We start from the raw sequence: 22011 nt of genomic DNA, 5'->3' as shown, positions 1-22011 counted from the left end.
TCTAGAATTAGGACCTTACTAGTAGTGGAAGCACCTTGGAAATGGTGGATCAAGATTTGCAAATGTATGTAACAGAATTCTGCTTTTTATTACAAGTTATGTGCCGGCTAGAAGTAAAGAGCTGGGGAATTCCGTTCCTTTCCATTTTCAAGAAGCCCTTCTCTTTAACATATTGGGCGGGAACTGCGGCCACACCTCTGAAAATGCAGTTTCCGGAGGTTTGGCTATGTACCGCATATGCACCAAGCCCCAGATTGTGATAGATTCCAGGGCTTAGATGCTGTGGGCAACGCCTTCTTCAGATGATGTTGTCCTATAGAAGCCTATGGACTTCTTTCACACCTCCCCGCTGCAAAGGATCCAACCAGATCCCTTCCAGCACCCGCCACCGTGTGCACGTCTTTCGAAGCATGTGCAGATAGGACTCCAGGTCCTAAACCTGGAAGTCCCATCATCGCAAAGGTCAGCTCTTACCGCATGAGCTGTCTTCATGCATACGGTGTTGTTAAATGCCGCTATGCATGCGGAGAGTGGCAGGATGCATCGCAAGCAAAATACCGCCCATCTTCTGCTGCTTCTAAATTGATCAAGCAACTTTCCTTCTGTTTACTAAACCTATACTTATGTTGTAAATGTTAATAAGAATAATACTGTAAATCTATAGCTGCCACTGACCTACTGTTAATGAAAGAGCTCTACATCACATTTGGGCTATTTGTAATGATCCTTTTCTCTGTAACATTTGCAGCATGAGAAATATTATAATCCCTGTTTGGTTTTCCCAATGGATAGTGATGTCACTAGAACAGCTTTTCAGGAAAGTAAAAATGATACTATTTAACCTCTTCCCATTTTTTTTTTTTTTTACACAAATATCCACAATCTTCCTGAATCCCTCTGGCTTCCTCTGCAGGCTAGGACTGTAATAACAAAACACACACATACCTCATCTTTTGCTTGGAAAAGAAATTCCTTCCCATCCGATAAACTGTGGGATATTAAAACAATACAAAACAATAAATAAATAAATAAATCTTGCAGAACAGATTTGATGGCACTTTGTGCAGTGACTGCATATTGTTGTGGGTAGAAAAGATTATAGAGAAACACTGATTATCATAAGAGCTCAGCTGGGTTATTTTACAGTAGTATCTGGTTAAAAAGCAAACCATGTAATTTGAAATAGTCTACATTATATCAAATGAGCCATTCGTATATCAGGAGAAGCTACACAAATATGGCAGTTTCCTTCATTCAGCGGCCTGAAGCATCACTTTATCGTCCGCCTCCTACTGCCATACCTAGCGTTAGTATCCGATCTGTGTTCTTGCACACATCAGGGTGTGGGTGAGAAATAAAAAAAATTAGATAAAATCGGTACTTGTGTGTAGTATAGAGATAATGCACCACCTATTATAAATTATTAAGGATACGAGAATTCACCCCAAATTTCTTTTTACATAAAGCACTTAGACCACAGGTATGTGTGCTTCTTGGCAGGACGTACAAGTGGTACAAATGGCAAAATGCAGTCAAACCTCTGAAAACTGCTGTTTAACCACATTTCCTATTTGTGACTTTCCGGAGCTTGTACCAGACAGGCAATGCCATCTATAGATGGCGTTGCCTACTTGAAGCCTATGCAATTCTTTTCGGATCATTTTCCAAGAAGAGTCCGATAGAATCTCTCCCACTGCCTGCCGTATGCACAGTAGGCATCCTGGCATCTTCTAGGCATCACCCAGAAGTCCGTACATCCATAGAACAGCTCTTATCGGAAAATCTGTCCTCTGCGTAAATAATTGCAAATCTGCATGCAGTGTTAATAAACATCGCTATGCATATCTAGTAAGTGACAGGATGTAGCACATTCAAAATGTGATACCGGATACATTCTGCTCTTTATAGGTTACAAAACTCTTCTGTGACTTCTAATATCCATATACTGCACTTTACAGCAATGGGTTAATGGTCTGATCTTTATATACACACACCAAGGAACTACTTATGCATCCTGTTTCCACTTGTTTACATGAACAATACACATGAACATTCTACAAGTCTGAAAACCGTATTAGCGGGAGCTATCACAATGCTCTGTAACAAAGACAAAATAGGTAGAATTCACAGACTTTATCAAAAGCTGAGTAAATAACCAACAGTTCAATATACAAATGTAATGCCTCTTAGCACTGTATCTTTCCCGTCTCTCACCTGAGCTTGAAGACATTCTTGCGCTTCTTGTATTCATGGGCCACACTACATTGGGCACCGGCCAGCTGGACAGGAACCTCACCGTGATAAGGGATGCCGCTGCTTGCACTCTTTGCATCTTTGTAGAATCCCAAACTACCTTTTTTTAAAACGCAATACACATTCTGCCAGGACCTGTGTGTAGATAAAAGATCCAGTCACTTAGCAGACTGGGCTCAGTTACAAGCTCTATAATTACAAATTTGAGCTCATGATGTATTATTGGAATTGTGACAAAGGGACAGGCAGCATTTTCTCTTTAGAATCACATGAATTGTCTCACCGGTTGGCAGCCTTCTTTAAGTGGGATTCCATCTCATGCTTGCGATGCAACATTCCCTCCATTTGCTCTGAGGCCAAATGCTCTGGAATGTTGAGTGGCAAAGTCTGAAAGCTCATTGGGGAGAAGGTTGGCCGAGGCTGGAGCTGCGGCGAGGGGGGCGGGCTCCCATCTCTTGGAATTAAGTCATTCTTTGCTCCATTGGTAGCATCTGAAGTATCATAGCCCTGGACAAAAAAAAAATGTATAAGAACAATAGCACTGTAACAGGGCTCTATGCCGTCCCGTGGCAGGCCCGCCCACATCCTAAACCCGTGACATCACGCTTATGTGTGCTCTTCCAGATGGACAGAGATGTGGGGGTATATGCAATTGCTGTCGGGTCCTTTCTGATGGAAAGGACCCGACAGCACTCTATTCAATGCTGGGCCAAACCCGACAGGTTTAGCCCATTCCCGACAGTGTCAATCCGACCTTTTTAAAAGTCGGATTGACATTGTCGGAAACGGGGCTAAAACCTGTCGGGTTTGGCCCCGCTTCCGACAGTACACGCCGCTCGGCTGCTAAAGCTGCCGATCTGCGTGTATTCCGACAAGTCGGATTTCCCGACTTGTCAGAAAAACTGATCCCAAACTGAATAGGTTGGAACCCCTTCCACCTATTCCAGTCGGAAATTGCTGTCTTTCCGACAAGACGGCAGTTTCCGACTCTAATTGAATACACCTCATGGACTTCATTTTCTTTTTCCTTTAAAACACATGCACGGTGTAGGAAAATAATTTTATCTATAGATGACAGGTTCTCTTTAAAGTAGGATTACATAATGGAATAAGATGTACCTACTCCCAATGCGTACAGGTGTAGTATGAGGTATGCAATCACAATGTGCATTTTAGCAGCTTGCTTCATCGCCGGCTGGCGATCAGGAATACAGGAGACGATTACACATCTCTTTCTATTGGGAGGTGCTCGGCACTGGGCACCGCAATACTCCTCTCCTCTACGCAGAACATCGGGCAACGCAGGACTCACTAGCCGGGGACGCCCGGCCAAGTTTATACCAGCCCTTGCCGGAGAGGTAGTATATGTTTACATTTATCTGGAACTACATCTACAAATTCTCCTGTTCCCTCCCTATTGCACAATTAGGATTTAATATATTGGATAGCCATTTTTTTCACACGGCTGAACCTTTATATCACCTGAGACAGATATAGGTGTATTATTAACCTACATGTTTTATAACTATATTGATTAAGAGAATAAATTCTTTACATTTTATACGTTGTGCTCTCTATTTTATATAGCTGCTGACACAGCGCAGCCACTTTTCTTGCTCTGTAGTATGAGGTATGATGGTTTTGTTTTTATTTTTTTGAAGTAATTTAAACAATTGCGATTGGCCACAGTGACATCATGAGGACCATGTTGTCAATCATATTTGATAGATACAAAAAAAAAACCAAAGCCCTATGGAGTTCAAGTTACAGAACAACGACCAAGTAATGCGCCGTTATAAACATTTTTTTTTGTCGTTCGAGAAATAAATGACATTCATAGTGAAAGGCAAGGCTTTTCCAAGAACAGCACATTGTACGCCAAGAAATAATAGCCCTGAATTCTAGCTGCACACAGAAGCCTTCATAACTACATTCCGCAACTCATCCATCACAGTGAAGGAGATGGTTTTATAATGAGCTCATTTCTACTGGAGGTCCTATAGGAAAACCCAGTCACTGTTTAAAAACAAATAGAAGATAATTTAAAGTTTGAACTGGATTAGTAAATTATTTATAGGTGAACCTATACTTGTAATATGAAAAACTGATCTAGGAAAATATTACTACTATTTTATTTTCTGTACCAGTTTGAAGCTTCAACCACTCATTACAAACAAAGCCAGATCCTCCTGTCAAGGTCATAATGGGAAATGTTACTGAATGTTTGATTATTTATCTCCAAAGCAAATTAGGGGAAAGAGACTAATGCAGGCTATCAGACGGGAGATTTGGCAAATCGAGGATTTCTAACATGTTGGATTTCCCGGGTCCCCCAACATCAGAAGAATGGAGAATTGCCCCAATTCTCCCCTGATGTATGGAACCCTTATGGCCAAATAGGTAGCATCTCCTGTGCAGTCAAGTGAACTTAATGTATTCCCCAATGGAGAAAAATAAGGACGTTCCCTCTTTTCCTGGACAGACTTAGGAGACACCTTGGCAGGAGGCAGATGCTCTGGTCAAAAAGACATCCTGCACTTATGCAAAGCTCTCACTTCATCTTATCCCATGAAGTGAGGTGAGGGAAAGGTAGTTCAGGTAGATGAAGCTACACTGGGAGAGGAAATATGGGGGTGAGAAACTGAGTGACTGACTGGAGAAATAAGCATACACCTTAATTCTAGAAAATAATGTGGAACCCCATTTGCTAGCCAATGCCCCGAAGATGTCTGATGGAGACATTTTCTGCTTGCATGACAGAAAAAGCATGTTTGAATACTATGGGGTGAATTCAGTTAGACTCTCCCCGTGAGTCTGTATGAGTAAGTGATGCTATATGCCACACTTACGGTAGCTCTGAGATGAGGTGCCCTTGCCAGCAGCTCCATGCAATAGCATCCAGCTCCCACACAGCTAACTGAATCAAGTGCTAAGAATTAACTGGTCACAGTTTTCTTTGATGAATGCCAGAACAATGTAATTCAGCCTTCAAGTGTCACAGCTGCTTTTAGGGGTATTACAAAGTGTGGACTACAGGACTGCAGGTGGTGCAGACAAATGCATCACTTCTGAACCAGAGAGATCCTCATATATTGTACATATAACCAAGTCAGGTGCTTACATGAAAAAAACACAAAACTGAATTACTAGTTGATCTACTATTTTTAGACTTCCAGATTTGCTAGAATCAGGACTGCATACACATTTAATTACGCCTCTGATAACAGGTTAATTCTCAGTCAATATGTACAGCTAAAAACCCAATCAATCCTGCTACTGAAAGCATGCAATTAGAAAACGCCTCATGGAATAGCGGATTCAGATCACATTACAACACTTTTGCATAAAGCCAATTGTTAAGTCACCGTAAGGAACACTGATAAGTTGAATACTACATAAAAACAACACTTACCTGATTTTCAAACAAGCTGTCATCTAAGCGTCTTGTATCGGTCAATGGCTATCAAAGACAGGACATTCAGTGTTAGTCCAATTAAAATAACAGACATCACATTTTTACATTACATCCTAAACAACATACAATGTGCCTCATTCTAGAGTTGTAAATACGTCCATTTATGTGGCGTAATAGTCTGCATTTCCATACCACACATGTGCACCATAATGAGTCTATATACAGACATTTGTATACCGTAGACTTGTGGACCTTTACTCTTAAAATGGCATAATAAGGGCAGGCAAATATAAGTAAAGTACAGTAATAGCATGGGCATGGAAGTTTAGTTGGAGATGCGGCCTATGGTGACTTGGATCCCCAGGTACGCTTCAACTTTTGTGCATATTGGAGGCCATGTGTAAAGATATTACAAATAGGGAGGACGACATTAAAGCACCATTTAACGTTTCTGATTGGCTGTTACTGTATTGACCCCCAGCTAATACTACTACATTCATTAGGTTGTGACTATAGTATGTTAAGTTCTGCTGTCTATTCACTTTTCTTATTGGCCAGTTGTACAATTAGAGGAAAGGCAATAGCTACCGGATTTACAAGGTGGTAAGCAGACTGGTCTGGGGGTGTATGTATTTAATCACATTTTATAAGGGAAAATCCATTTGTCACATTTAGAACACAGTCTATTGTCTAGGACACTTCATTATGTTATATTGTGCACAAAGAGCATTATAAGTCTTTCCCATTCACAACCTTATGAGTAAGAATACAATAAGAGGATTAATTAATGTTTTTCGGAAGAAGTGTGCTGGATAAAATGATATTACATATGCATAAACGTACAAAAAGTTATTTCTGAATATAGTGATCTTAATTTTAATTTTGTGTGTCTAACCTACATATAATTACTATGTACTAATAATTTTATTGTTAATACTTGTGGTTCTTCGAAAAGAATCACTTGGTTACCATGATTGCAGATGGTGACCCCATTTTTTTATGTGGCCCAGCCCATTGAAATTTTGTAAGTTTAATAACCTTACAGAAGACAAAGCGGATAATCATGTAGATTATTGTACATTTCATATTACATGAACTGCCCAGAGGAAAAACCCATCATGCATACCTGAGGCGAATCGGAGTCAGTATATAGTCCATTAACGGAAACCTGCTCAGTTTGCAAGCTTTGTAGCCTTAAAAAGAAGAAACACAATTCATACTGTAGATAATGGATTTTGTTTATGAAAGTGCAAAAAAGTAGGTCAGGCATCCGGGACGGCATTCCATTTGGTACATATTTTTGTATAGCTAAATTTACATCACCATTTAGGGAAGGATCATCTTTCAAGTTATTTTATTAATGAGAAAGTGCTGCTCACAAATAAAAGCATCAACTTCAAACATTCATAACCTCGCTGACATTACCCCAACTGTAAGTCATTTTCAATACCAAAAAGGAAAATCACCTCCACTTGCATTCCTAATTTTTTAGGAAGTACAAAAGTATCCCAATCTGGTGGGAATTAACTTCCTTGTTTCTCTTGAACTAGAGGATACAAAGAAAATTCACAGTAGTTTTGAGTGAGAATGTTTGCAAGCATATAACCCAAGATTACACTACAGTAGTGTAATTCAATTACTTCTCTAACATGGTGGTGTAGTTATGTGAAGGTTTCAGATGGAAGAGGAGGCCATGCATAGCCAGGACCTTCCGTACTTCCATACCAAACCATAATAGAGGCTAAGGAGAAGGGTCTTGGTACCAGCATGCGAGAAGCGAGAACCACACAGTACATATGGGTTGGGTAAGTTATCCTGGCAGTAACCACCCCAGTGGCCGCAATACTGCCAGAGTAATCCCAACGGCCAAAATCCTGACAAACATTGGCGAGTATTCTAACCCTAACCCACCTCTCCCACAGCCTAATCCTATCTGTACCCTTCGACAACCTAACAATCCCCTTCGGCAGCCTAACCCTATCTGTACCCTTCGACAACCTAACAATCCCCTTCGGCAGCCTAACCCTATCTGTACCCTTCGACAACCTAACAATCCCCTTCGGCAGCCTAACCCTAACTGTCCCCACCCACAGCCTAATCCTAGCCTTGAGCCTAACCATACACCTAACCCAGCATCTGTCTGGATTTGTCTGGATTTTGGTCTCCGGGATTCTGAATATATCTCATACAGTTGTAGTTACAGACATGTACAAGGCTGTTTGGCGGTGGCTTGCTTCATTTCAGTCTCCACGATTGAGGTTAATATTATAAACATATTCGTATAAATACAGACAATTGAGGACCACCGATGTGAGCTGCAAGCTTACAAGTTTATAATAGAATAATAATTACAACAAAAATAAAAACTATTTATCTACAGTAAGGGCTGCATGGCTGCCGCTGAAATGTACCCTACGCCATGGGGCACCCAAAGAAGACTGGAATCCTGGGGATGCAGGGTGAAGGAGCTCGGGTTTAAAGCTACAGTTTACATTAGGTGCCAAACTCCAACCCCAATCTGCAATCCCACGGTCCTTGCTGCAAGAGAAATGCTGTTTATGTAATATAGCCCAGGATATGCCCCAATTGTGATTGTGACCAATAGTTATATCTTTTTCAGAGCCTGACCTAGATAGAGTGTTAATGGTATCCAGCAAACTAACCTTTCTTGCAGAACACTGGCAGGAATTGAATGATCTTCTATAGGCTGGTGACTCTGTGTCTCTGGAATCTCTTCTTTTGGCTCAGGTGGAGGTGGAGTTGGAGGTCTTCGCTTCCTCTCCTCTTCCTCCCGTCTCCTCCTCATCTCAAGCTCTTCCAGCTAGAAAGCAACATAATTAATTCACCAAATTTACAAGTGGATTATAATGGGGAGAAGTGGGGAAGTTCGATAACTGAGGGACTGAAAATGTCTGTTTTAGTATAGATACATACACAATAATAGGGACAATAATAGGAGGGCCTTATATCATGCAAATATCAGGTTATTGTTTGCTCACCGTGGTCAGTTTTTCCAAAAGCAAGAATCTTTCATCCCAAGTGTACACTGCTTTCTGGAAAGCTTCGTGCCTCTTGATCAGGTTCTCCACCTCATCTACATTACCACCAAGTTCAGAAGACCGGACAATAGGTTCCTGACTGGAGAGCCATGCTTCAGCTACATTGGCATCTCTTCCAAACATCAGCACCTCAAGCACTAAATAGAGTAAGGTATTATTTAAAAAAATAATACGTAGGTAAGGGAGGCAAAACTTTAAAAGAAGAAAATGTGATTTGGAAGCCCATTTCTATCACTAGTAATGTACATTTGCCAATAAAATTTGTCTGTTGAGATTTTGGTTTGGTGTGTTATTTCAAACAAAACAAAGTCACAATTGTCACTAACAAAGAATGTTGTAAACTGTGCATAAGGAAAAAAAGGTGGAAGATTTTAACTAGGGGCCTCAGCCCCCCCAGTATAATCTGCCACCCCCAGGGACTGCCTAGCAGTGGCAGCGACTTCCCATTAGAATTTTTACCTGCTAGTCCCATGCTGGACAGGCAGTCCCAGGAGAAGTGTTTGTTCCCCCTGGGGGCCAGTCTGGACTGTGATAAACGATTCCCATCAGAAGCCACTCCCAGCTTCTAGGTGCTGCAGCGGATGCAGTCCATAGAAGCCAGCCAGCTTGTTAATTTGTGCTAATGTGCGGGATTGCGATTCTGTGTATGCGCACAATTTTAGATACCCCAGGCAAGCCAAGGCACTAGCTGCTGATGGCCAAGACCCAATACAGTTACATTTACCAATATTTGGGATTGCCATATAAAATAGTTTTTGGTCACAAAAGCCTAGATTGTCATTAACTGGGGCTCGTGAGGCAAAATGTGTTATTAAGACTTACCAATTTGTAACCATTCCATTTTATCTTTCCATTTGTTTTCAGTCTCCTGTCTCCTTTCCTGTAGTTGCTCCAGTTTTTCAGAGATCTGTAAATAAAACAATAATATCAGCATATGGCACCTTTTAGAGATGTTCTGAAGAAAGAAGGGCGAGGTGAACTGCAGCAGCACTCTCACTGCATTTAGACAGGCCGGTCATTTATAGAATTATTTTTTTTTACTGACTTACTTGATAATTTCATAATTAAATAACCTATTAAAAGGCAAATCAACTTGTAAAATCATTACCAAACCTCTGAGGGAAAAAAAAAAAAGAATTGCCAGACAGATCTCACGGAGAACCCCATAGAAACATAGACTTTGATGGCAAATAATAATCATTTGGCCCATCCAGTCTGCCTATTAGGGTACTAGGGTTAGAGGTTATGGTATTAGGAATGGGTATTAGGGTTGTTTCAGCGGTTTGTGTTAGGGGGCGAGGGGATTAGAGTTAGTTTGGGGGATGGGGTCAGGTGTCGCTTTTATGGCTTTATCAATGCCGCACATTATAAAAAGAGGCACCCGCTCTGCCCTTCTGAGAGCACAGAGGATGTCCTGGCGGACTGGAGCAGCATCGCCAGGCCCCTACCCAAACTTTACTATGGTGCTTGGCAATGCCTGATCCACTTCACAGCTTTCAGACATGCGACACCTGGGACAAAATAAGCCCGCCCCAATCTGCAAAGTTCCACCCATTTTTTGTTAAAATATTGCTTATTTTAGGGTGTGTAAATTGGGGCAGGTGGGATATGCTATTCTGTCCCTGCTTACCCCTATACACAGTCTAATACCTTGGGCGGGATGTGCTAAGCTCTGCCGCTGTGCTAATTGCCCTCTCACCTCTGCTGGCATCTCCACGGTAACATTTCCCCTCCCCTGCCGGCGCTCCCATTCTGTCCCGTTGTTTTCTTCCCGGCAATCACCAGTATGAACTAACAGAAGCATCGCCGCACCTCCGTTGTGGCCACTCAGGGCTCGTAGGTGTTATATATGAACTTTCAACAAAACAGTAACTTATAAAAGCTTTAAAAAAAAATATCACCCTTCATCCACTACTATCCTGTGTGACAGCCCCATCCAGAGCTGGTGTTTTCTTCTATCTGCACTGCACAGTAACACGGACTGTGACAGTGTTGTGGCGTCATTACTAGTTGTTGTCCATGACCCTGAAGAGCAGATACTTGGGCCGAGCATATGTTGTTGTGCCACAATAGTGGAGAGGCCCTATCTGTGGCAGCAGGGGAGCTACAGTCCAATTGGTAATGTCCATATTCTTCTATACCACCAGGTTTGCACAAATAGATGTTGTATTAAACGTGTTTCCCGAAACATGGATGTAAAAATCATGACTATAATATACAGACAAATATTTTTTTAATTTAACGAATCAAACTTAACAGAAGACCTATCAGATATAGATTATATATATATATATATATATATATATATATTTATATTGAACCAGTAATGTGGATCATGCATATACCTTGTCAGAAGCATAGTGATTCTTCTCTAGGAGAGAGTTCCCAAGGTCTATGCAGGTAGTGAAGCTGTCCGCTCGGGCATCTACTTCTGCCTTGATGCACTGGTGATTTTTAATTACCAAATCAGCTGAGGAAACATCCCTGTTTAAGCAGAGAACAGCATTAGTGACGATAAGCTCTGAGCAAATCAAAGTTCCAGCAAGCAGCGAAACCTCAAAGTAAGTAAATTCAAGTCTTACCGTGGTTTCTCTTGAGCATCAATTTGCAGGTTGATATCATCCATCCACAGCATAAGATCTCTAACCATCCTGAAAAAGCGGAATTTCTCCACTGTGTCCAGGAGATGCTGGTGACGGGTATGACTGGCTTCCTGGAGCTCTCCCCAGGCCTCAGTCACTGCTTGTTCATGCCTATGAATGTCAGCAGCCTTTTCACCTGCGTAAGCTTTCTGGAGACGAGATGCATCATCCTGAACCTGCTTCACCTGAAAGAGGTGCAAACACCAGAAATCAATAATTAAGGTTAAAATTCAGAGTTTTTTTTATATCAATCTGTCAGCGTACACAGTATTTTACTGACAGGTCTGTGGACGGGATGTGCCAACCTTTAAAATGCGGGCAAGCCTCCAAAAATACAGTTTTTGTCGTTTTGGCCACTTACAGCACATGCACCAAGCCCTGGAATGCGCTAGATTCCAGGGCATTGATACGGTGGGCAACACCATCTTTAAAATGGCATTGGCTTAACAGAAGCCTATGGGCTGCTTTTGTGTTTTCCCATTGTGCGCGTCATAAACCCGGAAGCCCTTTCATAGCAAAGGACAGCTCTTACCGCAAGAGCTGTCCTTTGGGATTTTCTTCTAGCATACAGGTTTAATAAACACCATTATGCTTGTGAGAAGAGTAGCAGGATGCATCTTAAGCAAAATGCGATGCTTGATGCACCTCACTTTGAGTGTTGCATATGTTGTAAATGTTGCATTTCAAATATTAAAGCCCTAAGTGTAATTTATTAGAGCCTGCACTGTCCAGTATACTCCAACTAGCTCTAATACCTGAAGAGACTTCTCAGGTCATGGCCATAAGGAACCTGGAGCATGCTTTGTTTCAGGGAGATTACTGCCCATGTATACTATGCGTTTATGTGTACCACTCTAGCTGTTACCAGAAGGGCAGTCATCACTGGACTTACTTGTGCACTGAGGGCTTGTATATCATGTTCAAATGTAGTGTGCATGCGCTGCATAGCTTCTGCGGTGTTGAGGTCTCTTCCAGCCTCCTCTGGCAGCTGCTTTTGCTTGTCCTGTATCTGGCCCAGGGTTTCTATTGCATCCTGGTAAAAGCGGTGGAGTTCATAGGAGGCTGCCAACATTTGACTTCGTGTGTCAATCATTTCAAGAAGGTCAGCCCAGGCCTCATTAAGTCCATCCTTCCATTCAGCCACAGTGGCATTTTCGGAATGTCCAGAAGAAATAAGTTCATCAGCCATGAGGTTGACTGCATCCACACGTTCCTGGCCAATGTTACTGGTATCTCGGGAAAATTCACGAAACTTATCTCTCAGCATCTAGATGAGAGAGCAGGAAGAAAGGGAAAGACATGTTAAAATATTGAAACCATGAATTTCAAGTACAAGAATAAAGAAAAAAAATATGCTAGCTTCAGATTGGGACCACCCTTAAGCAAAAATGAGTAATTTCCTAACCGGTGAGTTCACACAATGCTAAGGCTCCACATACCGTCACATGCTCATAGTCTTGTCCCAATTCGTGGGAGGCTGCCACCACTTCACGCTCAGAGATCCAGTGCTCCAAATCCTCCACGTCTCTCTTTAGCTGGCAGAGTCTCTGGTGTTCTTGCAGCTTCCCTTGTCTTTCTTCAGCCAAGTCCTTTAGACTAGCATATAACTTGTCAACCTGCCCTTGACGCAATGTAATGCGATCACTGTAGAGGAAATAATTTAAAAAATACACCTTCCTTAGTTCTGAAGTAGACAAGCTAAAAGAGAACAAAACAGCAGAGAAAATGAAATATGGCTCCTATTCCTGCACAAGCTGACCTGTCTCCTCTACAGAATAAATGAAAGCAAATCACTTTATCACTCTCCAAGGCTTAGTACATACGCTACTGTGATGCCTCTGTGATGTTCCAATGATACCCTAAACTGCAAAAGTTAGACACTTGGGAGGGCTTCTGGCCATAACTTTTCATATGTATTTTTACTCAACATGGAAGCCAGCAATGGATAAAATAGACAACACGTCCTTTCTGAAATTGCAGGTTTTGTGATATAAAGCCTTAACTCAAGATGCAGCTTGTCAGACCTGTTTCCAGCTTTAATGTGAGCTTGCAACTAACAAAATGCAAAGGATAATAAACAGAAGTGAGCAAACCCATACAATGCCTTGGTTACATGGGTGTCTACAGTCATACACTAATACTTTGTGGAAACTGCTTTTTGTCTTCATTTGCAGTTTTTTTTTTTTTTTTTTTTTCAACAAGTCTCAACTTGGCAAAACTGGACTCAACCTTAACCCACTCCTGCCTGCAAAAAATAAGATTTTACTCACCGGTAAATCTATTTCTCGTAGTCCGTAGTGGATGCTGGGAACTCCGAAAGGACCATGGGGGGATAGCGGCTCCGCAGGAGACTGGGCACAATTAAAGAAAGCTTTAGGTCACCTGGTGTGCACTGGCTCCTCCCACCATGACCCTCCTCCAAGCCTCAGTTAGGACACTGTGCCCGGACGAGCTGACATAATAAGGAAGGATTTTGAATCCCGGGTAAGACTCTTACCAGCCACACCAATCACACTGTATAACTCGTGATACAATACCCAGTTTAACAGTATGAAAACAACTGAGCCTCTCAACAGATGGCTCAACAATAACCCTTTAGTTAGGCAATAACTATATACAAGTATTGCAGACAATCCGCACTTGGGACGGGCGCCCAGCATCCACTACGGACTACGAGAAATAGATTTACCGGTGAGTAAAATCTTATTTTCTCTGACGTCCTAGTGGATGCTGGGAACTCCGAAAGGACCATGGGGATTATACCAAAGCTCCCAAACGGGCGGGAGAGTGCGGATGACTCTGCAGCACCGAATGAGAGAACTCAAGGTCCTCCTCAGCCAGGGTATCAAATTTGTAGAATTTTGCAAACATGTTTGCCCCTGACCAAGTAGCAGCTCGGCAAAGTTGTAAAGCCGAGACCCCTCGGGCAGCCGCCCAAGATGAGCCCACCTTCCTTATGGAATGGGCTTTTACTGATTTAGGATGGGGCAGTCCAGCCGCAGAATGCGCCAGCTGAATTGTGCTACAAATCCAACGAGCAATAGTCTGCTTAGAAGCAGGAGCACCCAGCTTGTTGGGTGCATACAGGATAAATAGCGAGTCAGTTTTCCTGACTCTAGCCGTCCTGGAAACATAAATTTTCAAGGCCCTGACTACGTTCAGTAACTTGGAATCCTCCAAGTCCCAAGTAGCCGCAGGCACCACAATAGGTTGGTTCAAGTGAAAAGCTGATACCACCTTAGGGAGAAACTGGGGACGAGTCCTCAATTCCGCCCTATCCATATGGAAAATCAGATAAGGGCTTTTACATGACAAAGCCGCCAATTCTGACACACGCCTGGCTGAAGCCAAGGCCAATAACATGACCACTTTTCACGTGAGATATTTTAGATCCACGGTTTTAAGTGGCTCAAACCAATGTGATTTTAAGAAACTCAACACCACGTTGAGATCCCAAGGTGCCACTGGAGGCACAAAATGGGCTGAATATGCAGCACTCCCTTAACAAACTTCTGAACTTCAGGTAGTGAAGCTAGTTCTTTCTGGAAGAAAATCGACAGAGCCGAGATCTGTACCTTAATGGAGCCTAATTTCAGGCCCATAGTCACTCCTGCTTGTAGGAAATGCAGAAATCGACCCAGTCGAAATTCCTCTGTTGGGGCCTTTTTGGCCTCACACCAAGCAACATACATCCGCCATATGCGGTGATAATGCTTTGCAGTTACATCTTTCCTGGCTTTAATCAGCGTAGGAATGACTTCCTCCGGAATGCCCTTTTCCTTCAGGATCCGGCGTTCAACCGCCATGCCGTCAAACGCAGCCGCGGTAAGTCTTGGAACAGACAGGGCCCCTGCTGCAGCAGGTCCTGTCTGAGCGGCAGAGGCCATGGGTCCTCTGAGATCATCTCTTGAAGTTCCGGGTACCACGCTCGTCTTGGCCAATCCGGAACCACGAGTATTGTTCTTACTCCTCGTTTTCTTATTATTCTCAGTACCCTTGGTATGAGAGGCAGAGGAGGGAACACATAAACTGACTGGTACACCCACGGTGTCACTAGAGCATCCACAGCTATCGCCTGAGGGTCCCTTGACCTGGCGCAATATTTTTTGTTTAGGCGGGACGTCATCATGTCCACCTGTGGCCTTTCCCAACGGTTTACCAACAGTTGGAAGACTTCTGGATGAAGTCCCCACTCTCCCGGGTGTAGGTCGTGTCCGCTGAGGAAGTCTGCTTCCCAGTTGTCCACTCCCGGAATGAACACTGCTGACAGTGCTAAGACGTGATTTTCGCCCATCGGAGAATCCTTGTGGCTTCTGCCATCACCATCCTGCTTCTTGTGCCGCCCTGTCGGTTTACATGGGCGACTGCCGTGATGTTGTCTGATTGGATCAGTACCCGCTGGTTTTGAAGCAGAGGCCTTGACAGACTTAGGGCATTGTAAATGGCCCTCAGTTCCAGAATATTTATGTGTAGGGACGACTCCTGACTTGACCAAAGTCCTTGGAAATTTCTTCCCTGTGTCACTGCCCCCCAGCCCCGAAGGCTGGCATCCATGGTTACCAGGACCCAGTCCTGTATGCCGAATCTGCGGCCCTCTTGAAGATGAGCACTCTGCAGCCACCACAGTAGAGATACCCTGGTCCTTGGAGACAGGGTTATCAGCCGATGCATCTGAAGATGCGATCCCGACCACTTGTCCAAGAGGTCCCACTGAAAGGTTCTTGCATGGACCTGCCGAATGGAATTTTGCTTCGTAAGAAGCTACCATTTTTCCCAGGACTCGTGTGCAGTGATGCACAGATACCTGTTTTGGTTTCAGGAGGTCTCTGACTAGAGATGACAGCTCCTTGGCTTTCTCCTGCGGGAGAAACACTTTTTTCTGTTCTGTGTCCAGAACCATCCCCAGGAACAGTAGGCGTGTGGTAGGAACCAGCTGTGACTTTGGAAAGTATAGAATCCATCCGTGCTGTTGTAGCACTTCCTGAGATGGTGCTACTCCGACCAACAACTGCTCCTTGGACCTCGCCTTTATAAGGAGATCGTCCAAGTACGGGATAATTAAAACTTCCTTTCTCGAAGGAGTATAATCATTTCTGCCATTACCTTGGTAAAGACCCTCGGTGCCGTGGACAGTCCAAACGGCAGTGTTTGGAATTGGTAATGGCAATCCTGTACCACAAATCTGAGGTACTCCTGGTGAGGATGTTAAATGGGGACATGTAGGTAAGCCTCCTTGATGTCCAGGGATACCATGTAATCCCCCTCCTCCAGGCTTGCAATAATCGCCCTGAGCGATTCCATCTTGAACTTGAATTTTTTTTATGTATGTGTTCAAGGATTTCAAATATAAAATGGGTCTCACCGAACCGTCCGGTTTCGGTACCACAAACAGTGTGGAATAGTAACCCCGTCCTTGTTGAAGTAGGGGCACCTTGACTATCACCTGCTGGGAATACAGCTTGTGAATTGCCTTTAGCACAGTCTCCCTGCCTGAGGGAGTTGTCGGCAAGGCAGATTTGAGGAAACGGCGGGGGGGAGACGCCTCGAATTCCAGCTTGTACCCCTGAAATACTACTTGAAGGATCTAGGGATCCACCTGTGAGCGAGCCCACTGATCGCTGAAATTTTTGAGGCGGCCCCCCACCGTACCTGGCTACGCCTGTGGAGCCCCCGCGTCATGCGGTGGACTCAGAGGAAGCGGGGGAAGAATTTTGATTCTGGGAACTGGCTGACTGGTGCAGCTTTTTCCCTCTTCCCTCGTTTTACACGCTTGCATTTCTGAAGCCGAAAGGACTGTACCTGATAATACAGTGCTTTCTGAGGCTGTGAGGAAACCTGAGGTAAAATTTTTTCTTCCCAGCTGTTGCTGTGGATAAGAGGTCCCAGAGACCATCCCCAAACAATTCCTCACCCTTATAAGGCTCTATGTGCCTTTTAAAGTCAGCATCACCTGTCCAGTGTCGGGTCTCTAATAACCTCCTGACCGAATGGACATTGCATTAATTCTGGATGCCAGCCGGCAAAATATCCCTTTGTGCATCCCTCATATATAAGACAACGTCTTATGTTCGCAAACTAGTATCCCTGTTTGACAGGGTTACAGACCACGCTGCAGCAGCACTATCTGCAGGTCTCAGTCTAGTACCTGAGTGTGTAAATACAGACTTCAGGATAGCCTCCTGCTTTTTATCAGCAGGTACCTTCAAGTGGCCGTATCCTAAGACGGCAGTGCCACCTTTTTTGACAAACGTGTGAGCGCCTTATCCACCCTAGGGGATATCTCCCAGCGTAACTTATCCTCTGGCGGGAAACGGTACGCCATCAGTAACTTTTTAGAAAATACCAGTTTCTTATCGGGGGAACCCACGCTTTTTCACACTTCATTCACTCATTTGATGGGGGAACAAAACACTGCCTGCTTTTTCTCCCCAAACATAAAACCCTTTTTTAGTGGTACTTGGGTTAATGTCAGAAATGCGTAACACATTTTTTATTTGCCGGGATCATGTAACGGATGTTTCTAGTGGATTGTGTATATGTCTCAACCTCGTCGACACTGGAGTCAGACTCCGTGTCGACATCTGTGTCTGCCATCTGAGGGAGCGGGCGTTTTTGAGCCCCTGATGGCCTTTGAGACGCCTGGGCAGGCGCGGGCTGAGAAGCCGGCTGTCCCATAGCTGTTACGTCATCCAGCCTTTTATGTAAGGAGTTGACACTGTCGGTTTATACCTTCCACCTATCCATCCACGCTGGTGTCGGCCCCCAGGCGGCGACATCACATTTATCGGCATCTGCTCTGCCATCACATAAGCCTCCTCATCAAACGTGTCGACACAGCCGTACCGACACACCGCACACACACAGGGAATGCTCTGACTGAGGACAGGACCCCACACAGCCCTTTGGGGAGACAGAGAGAGTATGCCAGCACACACCAGAGCGCTGTATAATTTAGGGATTAACACTATATTGAGTGAATTTTTCCCAATAGCTGCTTGTATATACAATATTGCGCCTAAATTTAGTGCCCCCCCTCTCTTTTAACCCTTTGAGCCTGAAAACTACAGGGGAGAGCCTGGGGAGCTGTCTTCCAGTTGCACTGTGAAGAGAAAATGGCGCCAGTGTGCTGAGAGAGATAGCTACGCCCCTTTTTCGCGGACTTTTCTCCCGCATTTTTATGGATTCTGGCAGGGGTATTTATCACATATATAGCCTCTGGGGCTATATATTGTGATATATATGCCAGCCAAGGTGTTTTTATTGCTGCTCAGGGCGCCCCCCCCCAGCGCCCTGCACCCTCAGTGACCGGAGTGTGAAGTGTGCATGAGGAGCAATGGCGCACAGCTGCAGTGCTGTGCGCTACCTTGGTGAAGACCGATGTCTTCTGCCGCCGATTTTCCGGACCTCTTCTTGCTTCTGGCTCTGTAAGGGGGACGGCGGCGCGGCTCCGGGACCGAACACCAAGGCCAGTTCCATGCGGTCGATCCCTCTGGAGCTAATGGTGTCCAGTAGCCTAAGAAGCCCAAGCTAGCTGCAAGCAGGTAGGTTCGCTTCTTCTCCCCTTAGTCCCTCGCTGCAGTGAGCCTGTTGCCAGCAGGTCTCACTGTAAAATAAAAAACCTAATTATATACTTTCTTTCTAGAAGCTCAGGAGAGCCCCTAGTGTGCATCCAACCTCGGCCGGGCACAAAATCTAACTGAGGCTTGGAGGAGGGTCATGGTGGGAGGAGCCAGTGCACACCAGGTGACCTAAAGCTTTCTTTAATTGTGCCCAGTCTCCTGCGGAGCCGCTATCCCCCCATGGTCCTTTCGGAGTTCCCAGCATCCACTAGGACGTCAGAGAAATCAGGGCTCAGATTAGGATATTCCAACACTTGCCTTTCTTTTCTGGATGCATTCCTTGGTTGACTTGAGTGCGTGCTTAGGACCATTTTTATTTGGAAGGTGAAATTCCTCTTAATCCTTAATTTTCTGACAGAGGCCAGCAGGTTTCACGTCAAAATATGTTGCTATTTGGAGTTATTCATTATACCCTGTATCATGACTATTGTCTATTTCTCAGATGAATAATAGCAGCTCCACAGTATGGTGCTAACACAGTTCCCAACAGGCATGGTGCTCCTTGGGTCAAAAGCTTGTATTTTTTGCCAAGGATAAACTTTTTAGTATTACAACCTATTACCTTAACCTTCATCTTGTCAGAAGACATTTTCACATGGGTTGGAGTGATTAAAAATGTTTTTTTTTTTTTGCAAAATTCAGAGAGGTTTGGTTGTTTTTCTTGTGAGAAGTGGCTTCAGACTTGCCCCTTATCTCACAGCCAATATATGCAGACTATGGGAGATAGTTTTCACATGAAGGAAGAGACCAGTTCCTGCTAACTCTATTAATGTTGACACGTGCCTCCTGGTAGCCTCTCAAATGACTTTTCTCTTTGTTCTGTTCCCACCTTTGGAGGAACATCCTCACCTTGGCAATGAAATGCAGGGTTTGTTTCTCTTTAACAAATAAATCTTTTCAGACTACTAAAACTGAAATTTATGTTTCTTCATACAAAAGAACTATTGTACTACTGATGTTTATAGATACATTTGTAAAAGGTTATGATGGGTTTGGTATTTCATTTACTTTTACTATGCAGTAAAGTGTTGCCAGCTATCAGCCATTTCACGCTCAAAGTGGATGGCTATAGTCTTATGCAATACAGTTGCACGAAGAAAACGGTGCATAGGCTAAAACGTGAGACTCCATAAACCATACCTCCCAACTTTCCATTTGCAAGAAGAGGAACACACGCGTGGCTTTGCCAAAGAAAAGGGGGGGTGGCCAAAGAAAAGGGGGTGTGGCTTCGCACTGAGGTGGCATGCCCAGTGTTCTGTGAGCCGCTGGCATGCCTCCTCTCCGTCTGACTCCAGTGAATAGACGCTCAGCAAAGCAGGGCAGCGAGTGCAGGAGCCTCCCAACTCCCCCCCCCCCCCACCGCGGGACACTGCGGCCCGCGGGTGGGACAGTTTCCAAAAAACGGGACTGTCCTGCGATAATCAGGACCGTTGGGAGGTATGCATAAACTATGACTTCATCACAAGTCAGTTCTGATAAGCTCTTAATACATTTTTAAATATTAGTAGGCACTTTATATAAGCCAACTTGTTGGAGCATTGCTTTTTTTGGACAATGTGTCACAGTACAGTCACATGCACTAGATTTGTGCATCCTACTCACCTCTCTGGGTGACCTCTGGAGACCATGTCTCTGCTGGAGTTGGCTAGCTGGTGAATAGTTTCAGCATAGTCATCTAAAGCTTGCTCCATTACCAAGTGTTTCTTTAGCATAGCCTGGGCCCCAATCTCATCCTGTGGGATTAAACAGTGTAGAATGTGAGGAACGGAGTATCTCCTTTATCCTAAAAAGTAATTTGGATTTTAATCAAATCACGTTTCTTGGTTGTGCCCTGACAATAAGAAGATTGCTGCTAGCAGATGCTAACTAACCTTGGCTTTCTCTTCAGACATCATGTGCAACTCCTGTTCACCCATCCAGGCTTCAGCCTCTGCAGCATCAGCATAAAACTGCTGTGCAGCATGAGACTCCTCAAGACGGTCATGTCGCTTTCCTGCCTCAGTGGAAAGTTCCTCCCAGGTGCTCCTCAGCAATTCTAGCCGCTCCCCTATCTCTTGTGCATCCAAGGAACTGTTTTGTACCATAGACTTTCCCCTTTCTAAAATATCATCAATTCGGGGCTGATGCCCTTGAATTTCTTTCTGCAGTGTCTGTGGGACAAGAGAAACAAAAATGTGTTTAAAGTTATATGCATTTTTTTTATGGAAAAGTTTTATTCCCAAACAAGTAATAAAGTATAAATATATCATCAACATTAGACAACTTAAATTCACAAATGAAATCTTCATGAATTTGAAATGGTGTGAAAACAAACTACCCAATGTTTAGTGGCAATCCAGAATTTAAAACCCCTTCACAACTTCTTACAAAAACGCTTGCGTCCTCCCCGCAGCCCTGATTGTGCCACAGAGTGTGGAATGAGCAGTGACGTAGAGGGAGAGGAGCAGGTACTATTTACACGGGCCTGGGATTGTCACCTTGCGTGGCTGCTGGTGCCCCCTGAAAAAAAGCGGCAAAGAGGAGTGGACGTGAGGATGGGGCACACGTGCACACAGGAGGCAGGCAGGGCACCTCCTGCAGATCACATAGCCCCAACCCACAGCTGCCAGGACCTATGGGAAGAGACTTCCTCTTAAGCACTCGCATCCCCTCCTCCCCGCCGCCACATGAGTACACCAGCTGCTGAGTGGTACAAATATCACCCTGTGCACCCATTAGTGCCCCGTGTGGTTGTGTATGAAAACTATTTCAATCTATTTTGTTGAGGGGTGTGGCCAATCCTCCCCATATTTGGTAACTCCCTCCAGTACCCAAATCCTTGGTCACTCTTAGCGACCCTGAGCAGGAGGACCAGTCACAAGCTGAAATAAGGGGGTGTGGAAAAGGAGTCCCCCTGCTTAAGCCATCCACTTCTCTTAGTAGCTATTTTACAATTGGAAGCCTAATTGTTTTGCGATTTGGTGATAATGCAGCTCTAATGATGTGTCAGGTGCTTAACCACGTAAAAATAGTCTGTCCTCTGT

The 22011-nt window shown here is 44.1% G+C and overlaps 1 protein-coding gene across 2 annotated transcripts in view; it reads right to left on the bottom strand.

Annotated features, from left to right (window-relative positions):
* SPTBN2 (spectrin beta, non-erythrocytic 2) overlaps window positions 1-22011 on the bottom strand; it is a 421076-nt gene that overhangs the window by 7184 nt on the left and 391881 nt on the right. For both annotated transcript variants that reach the window (XM_063945149.1, XM_063945150.1), the window contains 14 exons: window positions 20860-21138; window positions 20591-20721; window positions 12809-13013; window positions 12262-12636; window positions 11310-11554; window positions 11073-11211; window positions 9550-9634; window positions 8668-8864; window positions 8332-8489; window positions 6795-6861; window positions 5666-5713; window positions 2537-2760; window positions 2215-2388; window positions 946-988 (listed from right to left, as the gene is read on the bottom strand). In XM_063945149.1, coding sequence (XP_063801219.1) covers window positions 946-988; window positions 2215-2388; window positions 2537-2760; window positions 5666-5713; window positions 6795-6861; window positions 8332-8489; window positions 8668-8864; window positions 9550-9634; window positions 11073-11211; window positions 11310-11554; window positions 12262-12636; window positions 12809-13013; window positions 20591-20721; window positions 20860-21138 — 2370 coding nt within the window. The remainder of the gene's footprint in view (window positions 1-945; window positions 989-2214; window positions 2389-2536; window positions 2761-5665; window positions 5714-6794; window positions 6862-8331; window positions 8490-8667; window positions 8865-9549; window positions 9635-11072; window positions 11212-11309; window positions 11555-12261; window positions 12637-12808; window positions 13014-20590; window positions 20722-20859; window positions 21139-22011) is intronic.

This window comes from Pseudophryne corroboree, chromosome 11 (assembly GCF_028390025.1).
Source record: "Pseudophryne corroboree isolate aPseCor3 chromosome 11, aPseCor3.hap2, whole genome shotgun sequence".
NCBI classification, from domain to species: domain Eukaryota; kingdom Metazoa; phylum Chordata; class Amphibia; order Anura; family Myobatrachidae; genus Pseudophryne; species Pseudophryne corroboree.
This window is presented reverse-complemented; position numbering and strand designations above follow the sequence as displayed.